Below are 19,798 nucleotides of genomic sequence, written 5' to 3' on the forward strand. Positions count from 1 at the left end.
GACACTAGCCAACAATAAATCACTGCATAGCACTTACAGGACACGTTTTACTGTGATAATTTACGGTATTCTCATAAAGGACTGTCCCTTCTTTTTAACACACTTGGACGTGCAGTACACTGACTGCAGCAACAGGTGTGTATTAGTCTGAGGCTAGAAAAATGAAGTGATATACTGACATGGTGTAAAAAAAAACAAGGAAATCTTAAGAATGATACACTACTGACTGACAGCAAACCATAACAGTGCTAAAAGGTAATGTGTCAAGTTCAAACTTCACAAAACCCTCTCTGTAGCAATATCCTCTTACAAGGACCGAGTTGTGCCTTGCACATTGATCAGTAAAATGAAAGTGAATTTGTTGTACCGCCGCGCCCATAAATCACGGGGTACGTCCCAATAAGGGATCAGCAGCTACCGTTCACCTCCATCAGCAGATCTGCAGTGCAGACACACAGAGAGGGAGATGAAGGACTGCTGTCGCTGCTGCCACCGTGAGCGTCCAGCACTAACAGCGGTCAGATCCTGAAGGCCACTGTAAAAAGTGTACACGCAGGCAGCCTTATTAGTGATGGATAAGCTCTGAATGACTCCCCTACACTGTTCAGGCACTTCATGAGGCTGATGCAGAGTGATACAGTGCACAGTGCTGTTGGCAGGACACCCTTCTAGCCCATACACAACAACGACAGGCTGATCTGCTCTGACAGAGCTTGTGCGAGGGGACACTGCGAACCAACTGTTACGGGCTCGCAGCATACACAAGTATCTGATCGATTGGTTTGGGCTGATAGGCATGTAAATAGTAGCGGTAAGTCTCTGTGACCAACTGATTTGGTACCGATACTAATGTAAACGTATGCAGTTGGTGATGGATTGGTCAGGGCTGTGGACTGTGTAAATGTGGGCGGATGGGGATCTGTGATGTATTGGGTTGGGCTGATGGCAGTGTAATAACGTAATAGTTTTGGGTTAAGTGGAGCGGCAGAGGAGCTATCCTTCACCCAGATGCTTGGCCCAGTGTTTCACGTCTCGCACCCCTTCCACTCTCACAACACAGATTAATGTCTTTACACAATCATTAGCGCTCCGCTGAGTGTTTCTACGTGTGTGTGCTGATGTGCGAGAGTGTGTGTGTGTGTGTGTGTGTGTCTGTGTGTGTGTGTGTGTGTGTGGTGTCTGTCTGTCTGTGGACTCCTCTTACTTACATTGTGTAAGTGTTTTGAAATTCTTCTATGTGTGCATGTGTGAGTGTGTGTGTGTGTGTGTGTGTGTGTGTGTGTGTGTGTGTGTGTGTGTGTGTGTGCCATTCTGTTAATTAGCGAGCAGGATAAGCGCCAGACTCCCCTCATCTTTAATAGTGCTCAGCTGCAGTGAGGGGGTCTGGATCGCTGCCAATCCATCAATGCCCGCCTGGCGGTGCCAACCCACTCACCCACTCACTCACTTACACACAGACACACACACACTCACACACACACACACACACACACACACACACACTTTTTCTCTCTCTCTCTCTCTCAACGATTACCATGGTGCTCATTACCAGAGGGCACACGTCTGCTTCGAGTGCCCACTCTGCGAAAAAACCCTCGCTCTCTCCCCATCTCTCTCTCCCTCTCTCTCTCCTTCTCTCTCTCCCTCCCTCTCTCCTCTCTACTTCCCTCTCTCTAACCCATTGTGGCCTAGTTCCTTGTTTTCAGCCTCAGCGTTTTCAAAACTTCAAATCTCAGCAGAAGAAAGGGGGAGCAGATTGCACTCTGTTTTTTGAGCGGTGTGTGTGTGAGCAGCCTGTGCGCTGCAGAGAGTGCAGGCCTTGCTACTCAGATAAGGCCCGATAAGGTGATGTCAGTCCACAGCACAGGCACCACAGCAACGAGGGCTGCTTCGCCGGGCCTACCGCCGGATTATCAGCAGCGTTGAAACGAATGAGCTCATGAGGCACGTCGTTCCAGTAAGTAGGAATGATAAAAGTGTCAGCGTGACACACTTCATCTGCGCCTGCTGGAAACACTATCTTTGGGGCTTTGAGCTGATTAATGTCAAGCAGCAACACCCCTACTTTGCAAAGCAGAGAGGTTAATTTAGCAACATAGCCAACTGCTTTTGTCGGAGTGCAGATAAACTGGCTACTGTGGCCCTGGGTGATGCATTGACCCAGGGCCCCAGACAAGCTTAATGCAGTCCTGACTCTGTCACACACAGCACTCCATATCAACTGCCTACAGCACATATTCAACACAGCAAAATATTCATACTTATTTGCAAGTATATAAGCGTTATATACAGTAGGTGATTTTTCTTGCGTAGACATACTGTAGCACCACTATTATTCTTTGTTCATTTGTAAACGCTGCTTTGTTTTAAATGCAATCTCCACATGCATGTGTTCTAAATTCCAGAATCTTCTACGCGGGACATCTGTAGTCAGTGGATGACACCTGAAGTGTGGATCACATGATAATTTCCACCAATCGTATGACCATTCACGTAATTGTCTGCCTTTAAAAAAAATAATTTGATTGTCCTAGAGATGCTACCCAAGACAGTCAGGCTTGCATTTTGTTCTCCATGTTGCATTAACTGCTGGCAGGGATTGAAATGCAAAGCTGGAGTTCTCAAAACGAACACGGCTCGATAGTATTTTCAAACTGAAAGTGTTCGGGACACAAACGAAAACAGAATATTAATGATACCCAGCCCTGCTTTAGCACGCTATGTGGTTCCAAGAAAATGACAACCTACATATCCATCCTCAACGACGACAAAGTTCATTGGAAAACAGCGGACGGCTAGCAACCTGCAGGAAGCCATTATGTAATGGGATTACTTGTAGAACAGTAAGTTCTAAGCTTTTTTTTTTTTAGCAAGAGGGAACTATGTAGTGATTTTGTGATTCTACAACATCCCACTATGAGCTTATGCAGTTAGAGCATGAATGCAAGAGGATATGCCTACTGAGCCTTTGCTTACAGGTTGCAAATAAACAAGTGTCAGGGTTCAGGTTGTAAGCCTCATGGAGCCATGGAGGTTGTGTGTGCTGGGGTTAAGAGGTGGGGTTAAGAGGTCCTGTGGAGGGGTGTGTACTGGGGTTAAGAGGTGGGGATAAGAGGGCCTGTGGAGGGGTGTGGAGGCGGAGGGGTTAACGGTGGGAAGTGGTGTGTGTACCTTGAGAGGGCGGATCTTGTTCCAGAGCACTCGGGCCTTCTGTTTGATGACAGCATCACTCTCGGTGCTCCTGAGAGAGGAGGTAGATGGGGATGAGTCATGCATGCACACACACACACACAGACAACCTCCCCCTACACACAAACACACACACACACTCACACTCGCTCTCTCTCTCTCTAACACTCACATAAACACACACACACACTCACTAGTTTTCCCCCTACACACACACACACACACACACACACACACACACACACACACACACACACACACACACACACACACACACACACACACACACACACACACACACACACACACACATACACTCTCTCACTCTAACAAAAACACACACACACTTTTAACACACAGCCGTCTGGCCCATCAGCTGAGTAGACAGTCACACCCCTCGGTTTCACGGCGCTATTCCCATTATATGCATCATAAAGCACACAACGCGCAGCTATTTCTGGCACCAGTGGAGAACGGGGCTGACGTGCGCTCGCTCGCCTGCCTTGCGTGGGAGGAGACGGGCAAATGCATTCTCAGAAGACCAAGTTCCTGTTCCTGTCCCATCTCTCCCACACACACACACACACACACACACACACACACACACACACACACACACACACACACACACACACACACACACACACACACACACACACACACACACACACACACACACACACACACACACACACACACACACACACACACACACACACACACACACACACACCGCCAGTCAGCCAGATCACCACCTCACCACCACCACCACCATCACTGCTGCACCCAGGAAAGGAATCTGCTACTGCAGTCGCCAGGCTGGCCAATAAACTGGCCTGTTGTGAGTCACACTCGCTGCCGCATAGGGTCAGAGGGGGAGTGTGTGTGGAGCTATACAATAGGCAGTCAGCTGTCTCCTGGGCAGCTTTTAGTGTTGCAAATCAGAGAGGAGAGGCCTTTCTATGCATTCCGTTTGTGCAACTTTTACCCTCCCTTCCAAAACAACAAGATAAGCCACAATAAGATTGCTAAATATTTCCTTTACTAATAATGGCCAAATACTGTGACATCATCACCATCAAAACAAAAAGCAAAAACACAACAACATTGCATCACCATTTATGACGGTTGTGTTGTGTGTGTTAATTTTTACTGTTATTAGGCAATACCTACAACCTAATCATCACACAGGTGATCCCCATTTGTAAAGAACTACGTAGGTGAAAATCATGAATTGACATTTACCCATGCCGTAGGACACTGTAGATCATCTGCAGAATCTGGTCGTCCTCATTGGAGAGCTCAGAGCCTGAACTCTGACCCTGGTCTAGCAAAAGGTCAGGGGTCACCTAGAAAAAGAGTCCCGAGTGAAACACAAACAAACACACACACACACACATATGGCACATAAGAACAGTTAATGTACATGTGTGTATTAGAGAGAGAGAGAGAGAGAGAGAGAGAGAGAGAATTTATCACCCTCACCTGTGCCTCTGCTTGATTGGCAGGTACTGTCTCCACAGCAACATATCGCCCCTGAGACTGCCACTCATTGGCTGGTGAAGGAGAGGTGGAATTGTGCACCGGCGTTACCTTGCCGACAGACCCCGAGCCCCGCCCCAGGCTGCTCTGACTGGACGAGGGGAGCGAGGAGTACGGGTTCGAGACGACGGAGGGGGCAGCGTAAGGAGGAGGTGCAGCTGGGCGTCCTGAATCCACGTCGGGAGAGCGCCCCCTGGCGGCTCCTCCAGTACTACGGCCACCGTTGAACTGACTGATGAGGCGGTTGACAGGGACGTGCTTTGGCGGAGGCTGCTGCTGCTCCGGCTGGCTGGCTGGAGGCTGGTGGTATTGCGGCTGGCTGGGTGGGGGCTGGTGGTATTGCGGCTGGCTGGGTGGGGGCTGGTGGTATTGCGGCTGGCTGGGTGGAGGCTGGCTGGGTGGGGGCTGATGGTATTGCGGCTGGCTGGGTGGGGGCTGGCCGGGGGGGGGCTGGTGGTATTGCGGCTGGCTGGGTGGGGGCTGGTGGTATTGCGGCTGGCTGGGTGGAGGCTGGTGATGTGGGGCACTGGCCGCTCGAGGGGGACTTTCGGGGAAGGACTCCGAGGAGCCGTACTCACTGCCCGTTCCTGGCGAGCCGTTGAGCCCCACACCGTGCGACCCGCCCCACTGGTTCCTCTGCAACCCTCCTCCTCCTCCTCCTCCTCCTCTCCGCACTCTCTCTCTTCCAACTCCTATCCCCCCATCTAGGTTGCCATAGCTGCCGGAGCGGCCGTCTCCCGGGGGCCGGCCCAGGTGGTCGGGGAACTCGTCGCTGGCGTCGCCGTCACGGTCCAGCAGGGAGCCGTGAGACTGGGCGCGGCGGAGATGCCCGCCGTCGTCTGCTGGGGGGTACGACCTCTGGCCAGGGGTCTCTCTGTGTCTGACACACACAGGGAACAGAGACCTCAGTATGGCTGAAGGTGAACTGCTACTAGTGTAGTTATGTGTGTGTGTACGTACACCTGCAATCAGGTGCTGTAGTAGAGTTCTGCTTACTCTGAAAGGGGACACTTTGACTTATTACTTAGATGCAATACCAGGATGACTGCTGCAGCAGGGATGTGTGCGTGTGTGTGTGTGTGTGTGTGTGTTGTCGTACCTGTGACACTTTGGCTTATCACTGAGATATAATACCACAATGATATGAATGCTGCCCTGACAGGATGTTTGTGTGTGTGTGTGTGTGTATATGCAAGACCCCTTGTGTGTGTGTGTATGTGTGTGTGTGATCCTACCTGGGCAGGCTGTTGTAGCTGTGCGTCTTGAGCTGAACTCCATATGAGTCGCCCTTCTGGCCCTCCTTGAGCACCACGTACGGCTGGCCAGCGATACCCTGCACTCGCACCGCCACCCCGTAGCGTGAAGGCCGGCTGCCACCTCCGCCGCCACCGGACGGGGGCTTAGATGGGGCATCTCGCCGGGCTACCCCGGCCGGCGAGGAACCTGGGCCCCCTCCCGAGTCCTGCAGGTCGTTTATGAAGCGGATCTGAAGGCCATAATCCACAGGGGTCTTGCTGCCAGGGGCGGGCCCAGACATACTGGAGGGAGGGAGCGAGAGAAAGAATTTCTACATTATTCAGAAAATGTTTGAGTGCTGAAATATTCAAGACTCCTGAACTGCGACATCTTTCAAGGGTTTGTGATAAAAATCTACGCTTAAAATGCAGTCGTCGTCGTCTCAAATGATCTCTAAATGACAGGCTAGCCTGCAGGAGCACATCATGGATCTTAGGCCTCAGGAACACGACAGCAGTGTGTCATTTTTTCGCCCGACAAGCAAGAGTGATTTGTTGTTCACTTCAATAAGCACAAGTAGGCCTCAGCACAGGTATGTGTCCTCATACTGTTGTGAAAGTACTGTATGTTTGAGTGGGTTGGGCACACAAGCGAGAGTGACAAAGTCCAAATGACAAGCACCCAGGGCGTAGTGTGTCGGCACCATTCCACAGTCAGAATAGGTTTTAGGCTGTCAGTGTTCAATCTCTCTGATCACCCGTGATGGGTGAAGTCTGTGTGTTTACGTGTGTGCTTGTCATAATCTCAGAGCTAAAGTGACAAGTCCAAGAGAAGACCAAGTAGACCGCCCTCAAACGCTCGTGGTACATGGACAGCATCACACACACACACACACACACACACACACACACACACACACACACACACACACACAAAGTCCTTGTCCTTGAATGTCCTTAATGTCAGTTATGTCCACCCTCATTTTATGGACACGGGCGCACACACACACAGAGACAGACAGACAGACAGACAGACAGACACACACACACACACACACACACACACTCACTTTCTGACTCAAGCTGTCAGTATCACTGCTCCTGCTCCCAAAACAGAAAGGCTGGAGGGTGAAACCATTTTCACACATTCCGCGCCACCTCGCTGCTCTCTGCGCTTTTTCTGGAAACGACGCGCGTCCCCCGATCCCCGAGGTGCCGTCAGAGAGAACAAACAGCCACGCTCACACCTCGCTCTCTCTCTCTGTTCCTCTCTCCGTCTCTCTCTCTCTCTCTGTCACTCCCTCTCTCTCTCTCTGTGTTTTGTTTGTAGCCTATAGGTTTTATTTTTATGCACATTTTTAAGTCTCTCTGCACTCACTCTGTTAAGGGACAGTACACATCTAAACCCAGAAGAATAGCCTGCACTTCAACTGGAATTTCTTGCAGAAATTAAATGCAATGCCAGACTGATTTGCATGAGTAATTATGATGCATCTGGAAAGCATGTTTACTCAACCCTGCATTGTTGTACTACAAATGTGTATTGACTTTTGCACATGACCTCAAAACTGATGGGTGGAGGGTGGGGGTATCTATGTTTACTTTACACAAATGTATGTCTATGTACAGTATGCCTACAGAGGAAATGTGTTCTTTACATTCCTTATCCTTAGATTGCTTTGGCAATGCAAATACCTTACATGTCAAGATTCCAACAAAGCGGACTGCAATGAAGTTGAAGTTGAATTGAGAAAAGGCAGGCGGCCAAAATCTCTTGTGGGCACACTAGAGTTGAGTTAACCAGTAGACTAAGACAAAGCATGGGCCAAACAGCTTTTCTCTTTCAGCCTGAAATGTAGGACTGAACTTCTTTTTATTGACAGATATTGCAATTGCGATTTGATTAGTTAAACTTCAGTTCAATATTCCCTACATAATACATTTAAAATGACTGAAATATTACTGTTTTGGGCAGACATAATCAGGCTTGTGAGATGCATGCAGGGCAAAAATTACAGCCTTTGCGATTTGCTAAATTACATTACCGTAATTTTCGAAGTTCAGCCAGGGTTCGCCCAGCCTACACGGCTTATACATTGAATTTGCAAAAAAAAATCCGCTATGAGGTTAATAACAGGGGGGCAGTTAATATGGTGTTATGGTTTTGCTTGTTTTAACTTGCATAAAACACTGTCCTGTGGCTTATACACAATGTGGCTTATATGCGGGAAATTACTGTAGTTCAAATTGTATTGGTTCAAATTACGATCTCAAAAATAAAAAAACATGCAACCAAGCTGAGTAAGAGACATTGAATCTAGCTTTGGTGATGTTATGATACATAGGTTTGATTTTTATTCTATAATAGACAAGACTATGTATACTGTAACCACAGTCCTGATAACGAACTTCAACTTCAGTGTTTACTTTCTGTAGTGTTTTGAGCAGCATTGCTGTTGAAATTAGCCAGATGAATGGAGTCTAAGTTGACTTTGACAAATGATTTCTTGGAATGCACCTCAACAATATAATGAATGTCTGGTTCTCCCTGATTGACAACTAACTGGCTTAAATTCTGGACAGGGGCCAGCTTTGCAGTCAAGTGGATCTGACCAGAGAAGTCTCTACATAAGATAGTGTGAGGTTCTACAGCCTTTGTGTGTGTGCCTGTGTGTACACTACACGTGTGTCTGTGTGTGTGTGTGTGTGTGTGTGTGTGTGTGTGTGTGTGTGTGTAAACACACCCATGGAAAAAATGTCCTTCCCTGCTAGACTGCAGAGGACTTTGAGTCCGTGATCAGTCATTAACCTAGACACACTCACCCATTCACCCTCCTGCCATCATAACCATACAACTGATTTGGGTCATACTGACTCTGAATCACTACAGTTGTGCACTACACACACACACACACACACACACACACACACACACACACACACACACACACACACACACACACACACACACACACACACACACACACACACACACACACACACACACACACACACACACACACACACACACACACACACATTATACTCTGCATTCCTCATCTGACACCCAAACGAAGGGCCTGTCCAGCTCAAATGACCCATGCAATGGCAGATGATCATAAAGCTATTAGGGCCGGTGGCTTAAGTGGTTAGGAACTGGGCTGTGGTCAACAGAGCTTTTCAACTGGGAATTAAAGCTTTTGTGGGTAATTTCATTTAACACGGTTAGTTGAGACGAGAAATGATACTTTAATTATCAGGAATTAAAACTAGGAGATTACATACAAGGAAAAGAAGTAAAAGGGAGCCGTGGCTTGGAGGAGGGGCGAGAGGCGAGAGAGAGGAGGAGGAGAGAAAGAAAGAGAGAGAGAGAGAGAGAGAGAGATTAGGGAACAAAACTATCCCTCTGTCTTTAAAAGTTTTCTGTTTGTTGACCAAAGATTACAGGGCTTTCACTGCTAAAACAGATAAGACAGAGCACTGTTTTCCCTCTCTCAAACATCCACTTTTTCTCCCTCACATTCACTCACTCTCTTTCTCTCTCTCTCTCTCTCTCTCTCTCTCTCTCTCACAAACACACACACAATTAAAAGCTTAACTTTTTCTGCCTTGTCTACATTTTACTCTTCAAAAGGTCAGAATGTCCTCATTGAGAAGTCGTTCTTCGCTCTGAACTTTGACGAAGATGGTGAATGCTGTTTGCGGTATACAATGAAACACAAATGAATGAAATGGATTAAGTGGGCCATGACATGCATTTTTTTTTAAACATATGTGAGTATTAAGAAAACAGAGGCAGATGGACAAGCAGATTGCAAGTGACAAAAGTTAATATTTGCCAAATTAACATTAAAATAATTTCTGACATCAGAGACTGTATGAACTACAACTGAGCTACAAGTACCGAAAAAGGCAACTGGGTCATAGGAATAATACTTTTCAAGATATTAATGGGCAAACATGGCCTCCGAGGTAAGGCATTTAAGAAATGTAAGGGTAAGAAAATGTATCAAATGTGAAAAAATTTACTAAAACATTGTAATTTAACAAAAATGTTCTACATGTCTTAGTTTTGGGATCTAAATATTATTAGGTAGACAAAGTTTGAGCAAAATCTCAGATGGTGCCGCAAATACGGCAAATGCAAGTGCAGCAAACAATAGGGTAAATACGACATTGTGTGAGAACTGAATTACGAAAACGTGCTCAGAATTCTTCATTTTAATATTTTCATTTATTTCAATATTGCACCTCAGGGCCACATTAGAGAGACAGAGTGATGAGTGATGACACATGAGTCCTACTACACTCCATCCAATCACCCAATCAAATCACAAGGGAAAGACACTCTTACTCTGTCACACACACACTGAGCACGAGCAGCGAGGCAAGACGCTGTATTGATCACGTTTAAAACAAATCAAAACAAAACAGTGAGCGAGACTACAAGTAAACAGCCTAGCAGGGAGGAGAAGAATAACAACAACAACAACAGCCTCATGAGCGAGTGAGCAAATAAACAAAATGGACAAAGACAAACACCGGCGCTCCTAAACGAGATGGACGAGGGGGGCCTTCCGCAACTTCATTTCGGACGATCGATGCTCCCGTCGCCCTCCAAGAGCAACTCATCGATTAGCGCGGCCCTGGCGCTCTAACGAGCTCTTAATCACACGCGAGACTGGCGTTCCAGAGGGCTGATGTCACCCCTATTATCTGGGAATCCTCCTGGGCCGGTGTAGACGGAGAGGGAGGCCAGGGCAGAGCATGGGTGGGGGTGGGGGGTTGGAGTGGACCGGGGTGAGTGGGCATCGCTCTATCGGAGCTGGAACGGGGCCCGCGATCCTCCGCACAAAGCCACTCCGCCAAATTAGCGTCTGGTGCTTTTTAAGGAGTTACCCGAGGCGCCACTGAGGGACGCCTGAGCACGTCGGTGGGGCCGATAGGATTGTGCTCAGTGCTCTAGGCTTACAGCTCACAGCTCCACTCCGGAGGGCCTCTGGGGTCAAGGAACAAGAGGCCGCTTCACTGTACAGTTTACACCCTGCCAATCAACCACCTACAGTATAGTAGCTCAGTAGTACTGGACTGGACTGGTGAAAGCACATACCTCATCAAGCATGCATTAAAGGGCCATTCCTTTCTGTATTTTGTAATGGTTTGTGAGGAGTGTTTGTCTGAGGGAACAGTGAAACTCCATGCAGACTAGTGGACATCAGTGGACTCAGTAATGCCAGCTACTAAGCAACATCCGCATGTGTGAAGGATTAGTAATGTTGCTAAAAAAAAACTCCACACACAGTCTCCCAAAAACCTTCCCCAATGAGTCACTTTATCTTTTATTGCTGGCTGATCATATCCATCCAGTCATACACTGAATTACGGCATTTTTTACCAGAAGAACATTATTCCTGTTCCCGTATTCAGCCTGATTGTGTTTCAACAGAACAAAATAATGTATGGTTTGCTTACTGCATTTGGCATTTTCTAATGCCTTGCATCTCTGAACTTCAAAGTCCACTGTCAAACCTTATGAGTTCCTTTGGTCTAGAATGGCATTTCCTATCAAACGTCCAACTACATAAACATGCACCTGGCTACTGCTCACAGATGCTCAGGCTTAAAGCTGTGTCTCTGACTGTGGGACTGCCAAGCCATGAGACTGGGCTGTAACACAAAGCTTTGTGACTGAGCTGACTGTACACATGAATGTTGATGCTAATCCACTTTAACCGATTCCGGTCGGAGCAGAGGCCCTCACCTGATACTATTGCTGTCATGATTATCGCCATCTCTCACTGCCTCATGCAGATGCGAAAGGTTTCTGATAACAGATAGCCAGGCTGTAGTACACAACAGAAGGAGAGAGAAGGAGGGAAAGATACAGAGAGAGAGAGAGAGTGATACTACTGCCATAATGGCTATCACTATCTCTTACTGTCTTATGCAGGTGTGTACTGTAAGGTTTCTGATAACAGATAGCCAGGCTGGGTTGTTTAGAGAGGCACACAACAGAAAGAGAGAAGAGAGAGAGGGAGCAAACGATAGATAAAGAGAGAGAAAGAAAGAAAGAAAGAAAGAGAGGTAAACAGATAGAGAGAGAAAGAAATGAAAGACACAGAATGAAAGAGCACGCAAGAATTTCACTGCAGACTCACGACCACAATAAACAACGCACAACACCTTCCTGCTTGTACTTGGTACACTGTTGAGGTTTTGCAGGTTTTCGTGATTTGCAGACAAATGACATCAGCCCCTTTTGGCCGTAAGCCTGTTGTCCCTGGTTGAGACGATAGCGAGTCTGCTGCTTTCAGATTAGACGGGCGCTATACCAGCCTGTTGGGGCTTCAGCGCAATATAATATCATCCCACAGGCCTCTGTGACAATCCCAACCCCCATGTCTAGATATAGGCCTTTGTGAGCCGCTGTTAAATGCATGGCCTTTGCTGATAAGAGCCGGGGTGACCTGGCACCGACGCACGAAAACACACACACAAAGAGTGCTCACTGTCTCTTGCCTGCAATAGCACACACTCATCCCCAGCCCCCTCCCTCCCCAATCGTGTCTTCTTACTACAAATACTGACAATGCTCCTCTTTGTTAAATAAAAATTGACCCCCCCCCACACACCCACACACACACAAACACACACACAGACACACACACATCAGAGGTATACAGTATTGCTGACAGGTATAGAGTCTGTGGTCGCACAGTATAGCAGAGAAAAGTGTAGGCAGGATGTACTTTACATAGGTGGAACAAGTCACCTTTACAACTGAAACTGCCCACCTGCTGGGCCTCTGGTTGTAGTCAGTCAATCTATTTATTTATTTATTTTATTTTTTATTTTTTGGTTTATTTGTTAGGTACCATGCATATTTATGAACATTGTTGTATAAAAAATACACCCATGTAAATATGCCAGAATTAGTCAAATGACTACTTTTCATCTGTAGTCCCCTACTGTACTTCAGTTCAGGGGTGAGCACGACTAGACTATACCAGTGTTAGGCTATCATTCAGTAGGCTACTATTGACTACACAAACAGTGCTACAGTTTTCTATGGTAGAATAGTTAGATTAGGCTAAATGGCTCTATCAAGGGAGTTTTCACAACAACAATGGCCAAAGGGATTCAACGGGGGTGGAATCATGGCAGAGCTCTGAACACAAGTAGTTTGTGGAGTTTGTGAACAGCTTGGGATGAGTTCGGTCCCTGCTTCAATTGCTATTGCTTAGCCGTGACGATGGGATACAATACAATACTGCTTTTATTGTCAGTGATAGTGATTATTCTAGGCTTCAAGCTATAGTTCTTATGTGCTTCTATATATTGAAAGGTACACTTTGCAAGATTGATACCTTAATACTACCTCTGCAAAGCCAAATTGAAGGTAAACAAACTTGTAATAGGGAAATCGTTCACCTAGCATAGCCATAGAGCATAGCCGTAGGGGGTCGCTACCGAGAGAACCAGTAATGGAACTTCAAGAATTGCCAGCCCAAAGACATCTCGTGGGAATCATGAAACATTACCTTGCCAGCAAAATAGCTAGCTCTTTGGACAATGTTTTTGCCTGATGTTAGTCATTTACAAAAGTATTTTCATTGTGTACAGGGGGACAAGCCATGAATCAGGCTATTTACAACAGCAGAGTAAAATATAAATATCAAGGCTCTAGGGGAGCTCTACAGTTGTCAAAAACATCCGAAACTGCATAGTAGACAGTCTTTTAAAGGATATATAGATAGATGGATATTCTAAACTTACTTAATTGTTCTACGTATTATTTTGAGTTCATATGTTTTAAATGGTTGTCACTTCTGTGATGTAGCCTAATGACCTGTTAAAAAGACAGCTTAGACTTTCATCAAGACTTCCAAAGACATGAAAGCATTTAAAAAAAAAACTTCACAGCCTCTGCCCTGCAGAGGAGATGACGGTTTCTTCCTTTACTGGAGAGGAATTTCAAAGCCCCGGCGGTAAGAAGGTGAGCGCTCACAACGGCAGTCAAAGCGCGCCTGGCGGGGAGTCTTTCTACACCGACTGACTGCAGAGAGAAAAGGAAGCCCACAGACACTTAGTCACTGTAAGGGCTAATCCCTTCTCCAACGCTCCCTCGCTCAGCCTCTTCCTCTTCCTCTTCCTCTTCCTCTTCCTCAGTCCTTCCTCGCGCGTTATTCACACCCTGACAAATGAAATGTGTTTTCATCCCGCATGCAGAGCAGCAGCATCATCATCATCATCATCATCATCTTTTCTGGCTCGTCATCAACCAGGAGCTTTATGTTGACGAATGGCTGCTAGACTATGATTATAACAGGTGCTGGGCAAAGACATATTAAACAGAACAAGAGAGTTTTCCCTCAATTATCGGCTATCTAACTCTGGCCCCTAAAAACAACTTGTCAACATTTGTAATGTTAAGCTTAGGTCATGAGTTGACATTTTAAGCCAAGGCCCATTATCCCCAAAGCCAAAGCAACTTCAAGAGGTCTTGGGTACTTCTCTGTCCTTGAAATGTTCCTTTAGACATAATGGCCACTGACGTATAGTAGCTCTCGTGGCATTCCCCTCTGGCGCTTCAAACAGTGGCTTTAGTGTCTGTTCTCACACACAGGTGCACGGAGCAGTGACCGATCTAGTTTTTTAAAGCATCAGGTGCTTAGATCAGCTGGGAAGTCAAAGCAGGCCACTGTCAGGCGAGGTAAACCCAAGACAGAGGTTCTCTATTTCCTACATTCTTTCGGTCTTTCCTCTCACACATACACACACTCTCTCTCTCTCTCTCTCTCTCTCTCTCTCTCTCTCTCTCTCTCTCTGGGTCAGTAGGAGACATCTTTGCTGCCAGAAAAACACACATACAAGCTCATAAACACTCACAGATAAACACAGCTTGAAAGAGAGTCTGAGGATGAATGGTGAACATTTGGGATGAATGTGTGATTGTGTGTGAGTGTGTGTAGGGGGGGTGTCAGACAGCCCCCTTCCCATCCCATTATCTGAGTGAAGTGGGGCGGAAAACCAGGGCAGCTATGCTGAGAACGCTGCCCCTCAGCCCTCTCTCTCCCTCTCTCCATGGCTCCATCTCTCTCTCTCTCTCTTTCTCTCTCTCCCTCACTCTCCTCACTGCTCAGTCCACCACAGTAAAAATGCTACCCATCAAACTTGTCCTCCTCGGCAACATTTTAATTAGGCTATGCCCTCTCACACATCTCTCTAGCTCAAATGTTTGTACAAGGTCCATTATCAATCTTTCTTCATCCACCTGACAAACACCTCGGAAACATTGTTCATTTCAAATTCAAAGACCTCTTCCTTTCTCAGCTATCCACAGACACCAAGCAGGAACCCCATGACACAATAGTTCAGCAGCTTTCATCATAGTCCCTTTTTGCCTGGAACTACAACAACTATTTCACTCTGCCCACATGTCTCATCACGGTAATTCAACATGGAATACCTCCCATTGAAAATTCAAATAACGAATCATGAGTAGGAATACCTAAATAAATTATGCTAATGCATAATGGCTTAGGGCAACCTATCATGACATGTTCTTCCCTTGTCTCTGTGCTTGACTACATGACGGATGCTGCTTTCCAGTCTTGTCTGTGTGCATTCCTTCTGCTCAACCAGACCTCTACCTGAGTGTGGGAACAGAGAGCGTGCGCGTGTGTGTGTGTGTGTGTGTGTGTGTGTGTGTGTGTGTGTGTAGTCTGCAGAGTGCCTGTCCTCAGCAGTGTTCCCTGGCCTTCTGCTCTCTGAGCAAATTCAATTTGCTCATCTTAAATTGAATTGAGGCAGTCTTGCTCTCAGAGGTGGAACGTTAAATAGAATTAGGAGGGGAACCTTCACAATGCACTCTAGCATTGTGTGAAATGTGTGTGTGTGTGTGTGTGTGTGTGTGTGTGTGTGTGTGTGTGTGTGTGTGTGTGTGTGTGTGTGTGTGTGTGTGTGTGTTTTTGTGCATGTCTGTGTATACTTTTCCTGTGTGTAACTTGTGTGTGCGTGTGTGCGTGTGTGCGTGTGTGTGTGTGTGTGTGTGTGTGTGTACACTCTTCTACAGTTGTCTATTCCCCTTGAGTATGCACAACACATCATAACTCTCCTCCACCTCACTCTCCCTCCTATAATTTAATTCCTGTCTTCATTCTCACACACACCTTAATCCTCTTGTCCTGATGGAACCTCAGGCCCTCACTAGAGATGCAATCTGGGATTCAGTTCTGTAAAAGGTTGTTGGTATTTGTGCTCAACAGCCAATCAAAATACAACTCTCACGTCCATGCTTCTGAAGCCTTGTGATTGGCAGGAATTGTTTACAATGTTTGATTTCCCACGCAGTCACTGAACAACAGCTACCTTTTATAAGGAGCAATTCATTGATTTGACACAGTACAGTATTAGGATTCCACCAGATTGCACCTTTGTGCGTCAAGATGGAGCTGTCAGACAGTCAGTGGCATCAGGGATTTTGGGCAGCAAGAAGTGTCAATTGGAAAACTGACCCAGAGGAAATAAAAACACAACATGTCTATTCTTCAAAGAAATAAAAGATCATCATCAATGAATGTGTGCAATCACATACAGGAGGTAGCTAACAGAAACAAGGCAAGTGCCTCAAGGCCAACATCCCAATTGCTTCCTGAGTAGATGACAGTATACTGTAGGCCCTCAACTATTTGGTGACTAACTGGATGACAGAGCAGCACACAAGGTCTGTAAACTTATTATATAACTCAAGGAGTGGGTGCGGGGAACTAATGTTCCAAAATATGAATTTCTTAACACAAGTATCCCTCTTCATTCCACTCCTGCTCCCTTTCCAACCTTTATCTTTTTTCCTAGAGAACTACAGAAGAGCCCTTCTCCTTTCACACTCAGACAAACAACCATCTCTTGCTCTCTTTCTCTCTCCCTCTACCAAAATGGAACTCATTGGCATAACAAAGGCAGGCACAAGTGTTACCAAACCGTATAAAAACAGACACTGAGGGCAGAATGGTCCATTTCTATGCTCGTGTTTTTCCCATAGACTGTACGTAGATGGTTCTTTCCCACCCACAACTGCTGCCTCACACGCAAAGGTATCCAATATTTTGCCTGTAAGCAATGGAATCAAGCTCAAATCATCCACCTGTCACTCAATCACTCCCCTTTCATTTTTGTCTTGAGGCGTTGCTGCACAGTTCTCCTATGTCTCTTCTTTACAGCTGTATGCATATTTGTGTGAGGTTAGCGTCAACATTATTTTAAACATGTTTACATCAACAATGCATTAAATTAGTAATTAATAAATTAGCCTGCCTATGCTCTACGTTCTGGCCATAGCTTCGGGATCTTCAAAAAGCTTCTACATCTCTAGCCTTAGCCTTACCTCAACCTAATTTTCCTAAACGAGTCGCAGTTTGTGAAAATTACTAAATTCATTATTTTATTATCATTATTATTTAAGCCATATGACTTTATAAGCAGCTAATTTGAATGCCAGTGACTTTGGACAAAAGCGTCTGGAACCATAAACAAACACAGTAGCCTAGGCCCTCTATGCTGCTGCCTGTGAAAATATTCTGCGTTTTCTACCTTGGGTCAAAACATTGGAACGTCTTGGACCAGGGTAATCCATAAACGTCTTTGGCTGGAAGCAGTTTTTTCTTGTTTCTATCTATTCAGTTCTGTTATCCTACATAACCAAAATGGCAAATGAACAAAGTAAACAACTTTCGACTTCACTTTGAAAGGACTTTGATACGACCATCGAGAGACCACAAAACTCAGGACACAAGTAGCCTACTTTGTTGGCTGAAGTAAGTTATCCTCAGATACGCTGTGTGGCAATTAATTGATTTTCAAAATGACGTTTTGACAGCGTCCCTGCGACTCCAGCCTTTGCTTGTTCAAGAGTTGTTTCTTCGAGGCATGACTCATTCTTATCGCACGACTGACCGAAACCAGACCGAGTTATCATAAAGCCGTAGAGAAGTCTGAGAATGTACTTTCTGGAGAGTTCAGAATCGAGTAGACCTAATAGCAAATGGCATTGACATATTAAGATTTTGAAAGCGACTGTAACTTAAGTGGTGTAGCCTACAGCAAAACGCTTTATGAAACACTTCATGGACAAAATGAGACCCACCTGATTATGTTTTGAAAAGCATGAGCAAAGTTACAACGTGTAGCCGTTAAGGTCCCATAACATCTCTCTTAATACTAACTAGACTTAAGCCAAAGTCTTTTTAAAGTGTCTCTGCTTAAGCGTAACCACCTTCTTCTAGAGACATACCCAAAAGTTTCAGCGACGTAAAAAAAAAAACCCTCAACTGTAACGTCAAACTGCTATTGGTCTGCGTGGTGTAGCCACAGGTGGTGCACCTGCGACCTGCCTGCGACTCGCACACATTCAATCAGTTAACGTTATCGTTAGTGAGCGGCCAAACTACAGTAGCAAGATACACAGACCACACTCAAACTTATTTTCGCTGTCCAACATTACATTTTAACAGATAAATAACATGGTTGGCTAACCAACGCAACACAGGTCGACAAGTGTGTGTTTCTAGCAACCGCTTGTCTTAAAATGTGTTGTATGTTAAATGATATGTTAAGTGACACTGTTGCGCTAATCAGATAGCTATAAGTTGCGACATAATTTTATTGTTTATTAATAAATACGTGCTGATTAGCCTGTTAGCTAATGTTAGCCAGCTAACATAGCTGGCGCCAGATAACCAGCAACACAGCTTGTTAGTCAACCTATTCAAACTAGGGCTAACACGCTAACTTAACATCCATTCAAAGTAGCCTATTATCCTACCTTCTTTTGTGAGTTGTTGTCGGACTCTTAGTTCTCTGTGGATTTTCAGTGTCTGAAATCTGCTATCCCTCATCCGGCCGTATACTTTCCAGCAATTTGTGGGGGTTCTAGTAATTTAAAGATACAAAACTGTAACGTTGGTGGATCGGATAGGCAGACAGCCCTGTCCTGTGGTAGACAACCTGTTACCTTTTTGACCGATACTATTCGACCCGCCCAGTCCCGCTCGAGAGAATAACACTATTGGATAAAAATGTTTTTGTGGGTGGAACCCATTGTATCCTCCGCATATTGGTAAAGCCAATCCGTCAATCTGGACCAGTGACGTAATTTCATCAGACCTTAGCCGTGTTTCTATGGGACAATAAAAAAAGACTTAAAAAATGTAATTGTTTACAATTAACATAAACATCTATGATAGCCTAAATAACAAAGGTATAGTTTGATTAGACAAGATAACAAGATGACAAGATAATAACAACTGAAATACTATTCAGAATCTTTATGATCTAAATGAGTGAGTGGAAATTCCTCTTGGTCCATGGTCAGCTTAAAAAAAAGTTCAGTAAAATGATTGGCCTAATGATAGGCTTAAGGCCAATCTAGAAAAAGCTTAATTGAGGCAATTCAATTACGAGAAATTGGGCTATTAGTGTACCAGGGACCCATCCGAATTTGAGAGCTACTCTGCGTTAGACAATGGAGGGCATGTCTCCTCGTTGCCGCTAGGGAGTGCTACAGCTGATATTTCATCAAGTTGGCCCCGCAGCCCCTGCGACACAGGTCTTCTGTGTGACAGGCTTGTGTCTCTGCTGGCGAATGCACTTAGAGCCAGTTTTGAAATGACAACGGTTCTATACCCAGTCTGAGAAGAAATTGGATCTGTGGACCACTTAGGCCTACTTATACTTATACCATTTAGGCATAATTCTGTAAAAGTGAGTGTTGAAAAAGAGGTGTTGCGCTTTAGTTCACCTCGTGAGACATGGTGGGGCTGTTTGCAGATAGT

At 45.7% G+C, this 19,798-nt stretch overlaps 1 protein-coding gene across 2 annotated transcripts in view; it reads right to left on the reverse strand.

Annotated features, from left to right (window-relative positions):
* Positions 1 to 18,985, reverse strand: part of LOC134083016 (cingulin) — a 39,531-nt gene extending 20,546 nt beyond the window's left edge. The window contains exons 1-5 of one of the 2 annotated variants that reach the window (XM_062539109.1): positions 18,790 to 18,985; positions 5,967 to 6,269; positions 4,675 to 5,611; positions 4,435 to 4,538; positions 3,172 to 3,241 (exon numbers count right to left, since the gene is read on the reverse strand). In XM_062539109.1, the coding sequence (XP_062395093.1) occupies positions 3,172 to 3,241; positions 4,435 to 4,538; positions 4,675 to 5,611; positions 5,967 to 6,268 (1,413 nt within the window). In that variant the 5' untranslated portion in view covers position 6,269; positions 18,790 to 18,985. Of the gene's footprint in view, positions 1 to 3,171; positions 3,242 to 4,434; positions 4,539 to 4,674; positions 5,612 to 5,966; positions 6,270 to 18,111; positions 18,285 to 18,789 lie in introns of those variants that run through there. The other variant, XM_062539110.1, reaches the window with a different exon arrangement.
* Positions 18,986 to 19,798: the final 813 nt, after the last annotated feature.

The sequence above is a fragment of the Sardina pilchardus genome, chromosome 6, assembly GCF_963854185.1.
Source record: "Sardina pilchardus chromosome 6, fSarPil1.1, whole genome shotgun sequence".
Taxonomy (NCBI): domain Eukaryota; kingdom Metazoa; phylum Chordata; class Actinopteri; order Clupeiformes; family Clupeidae; genus Sardina; species Sardina pilchardus.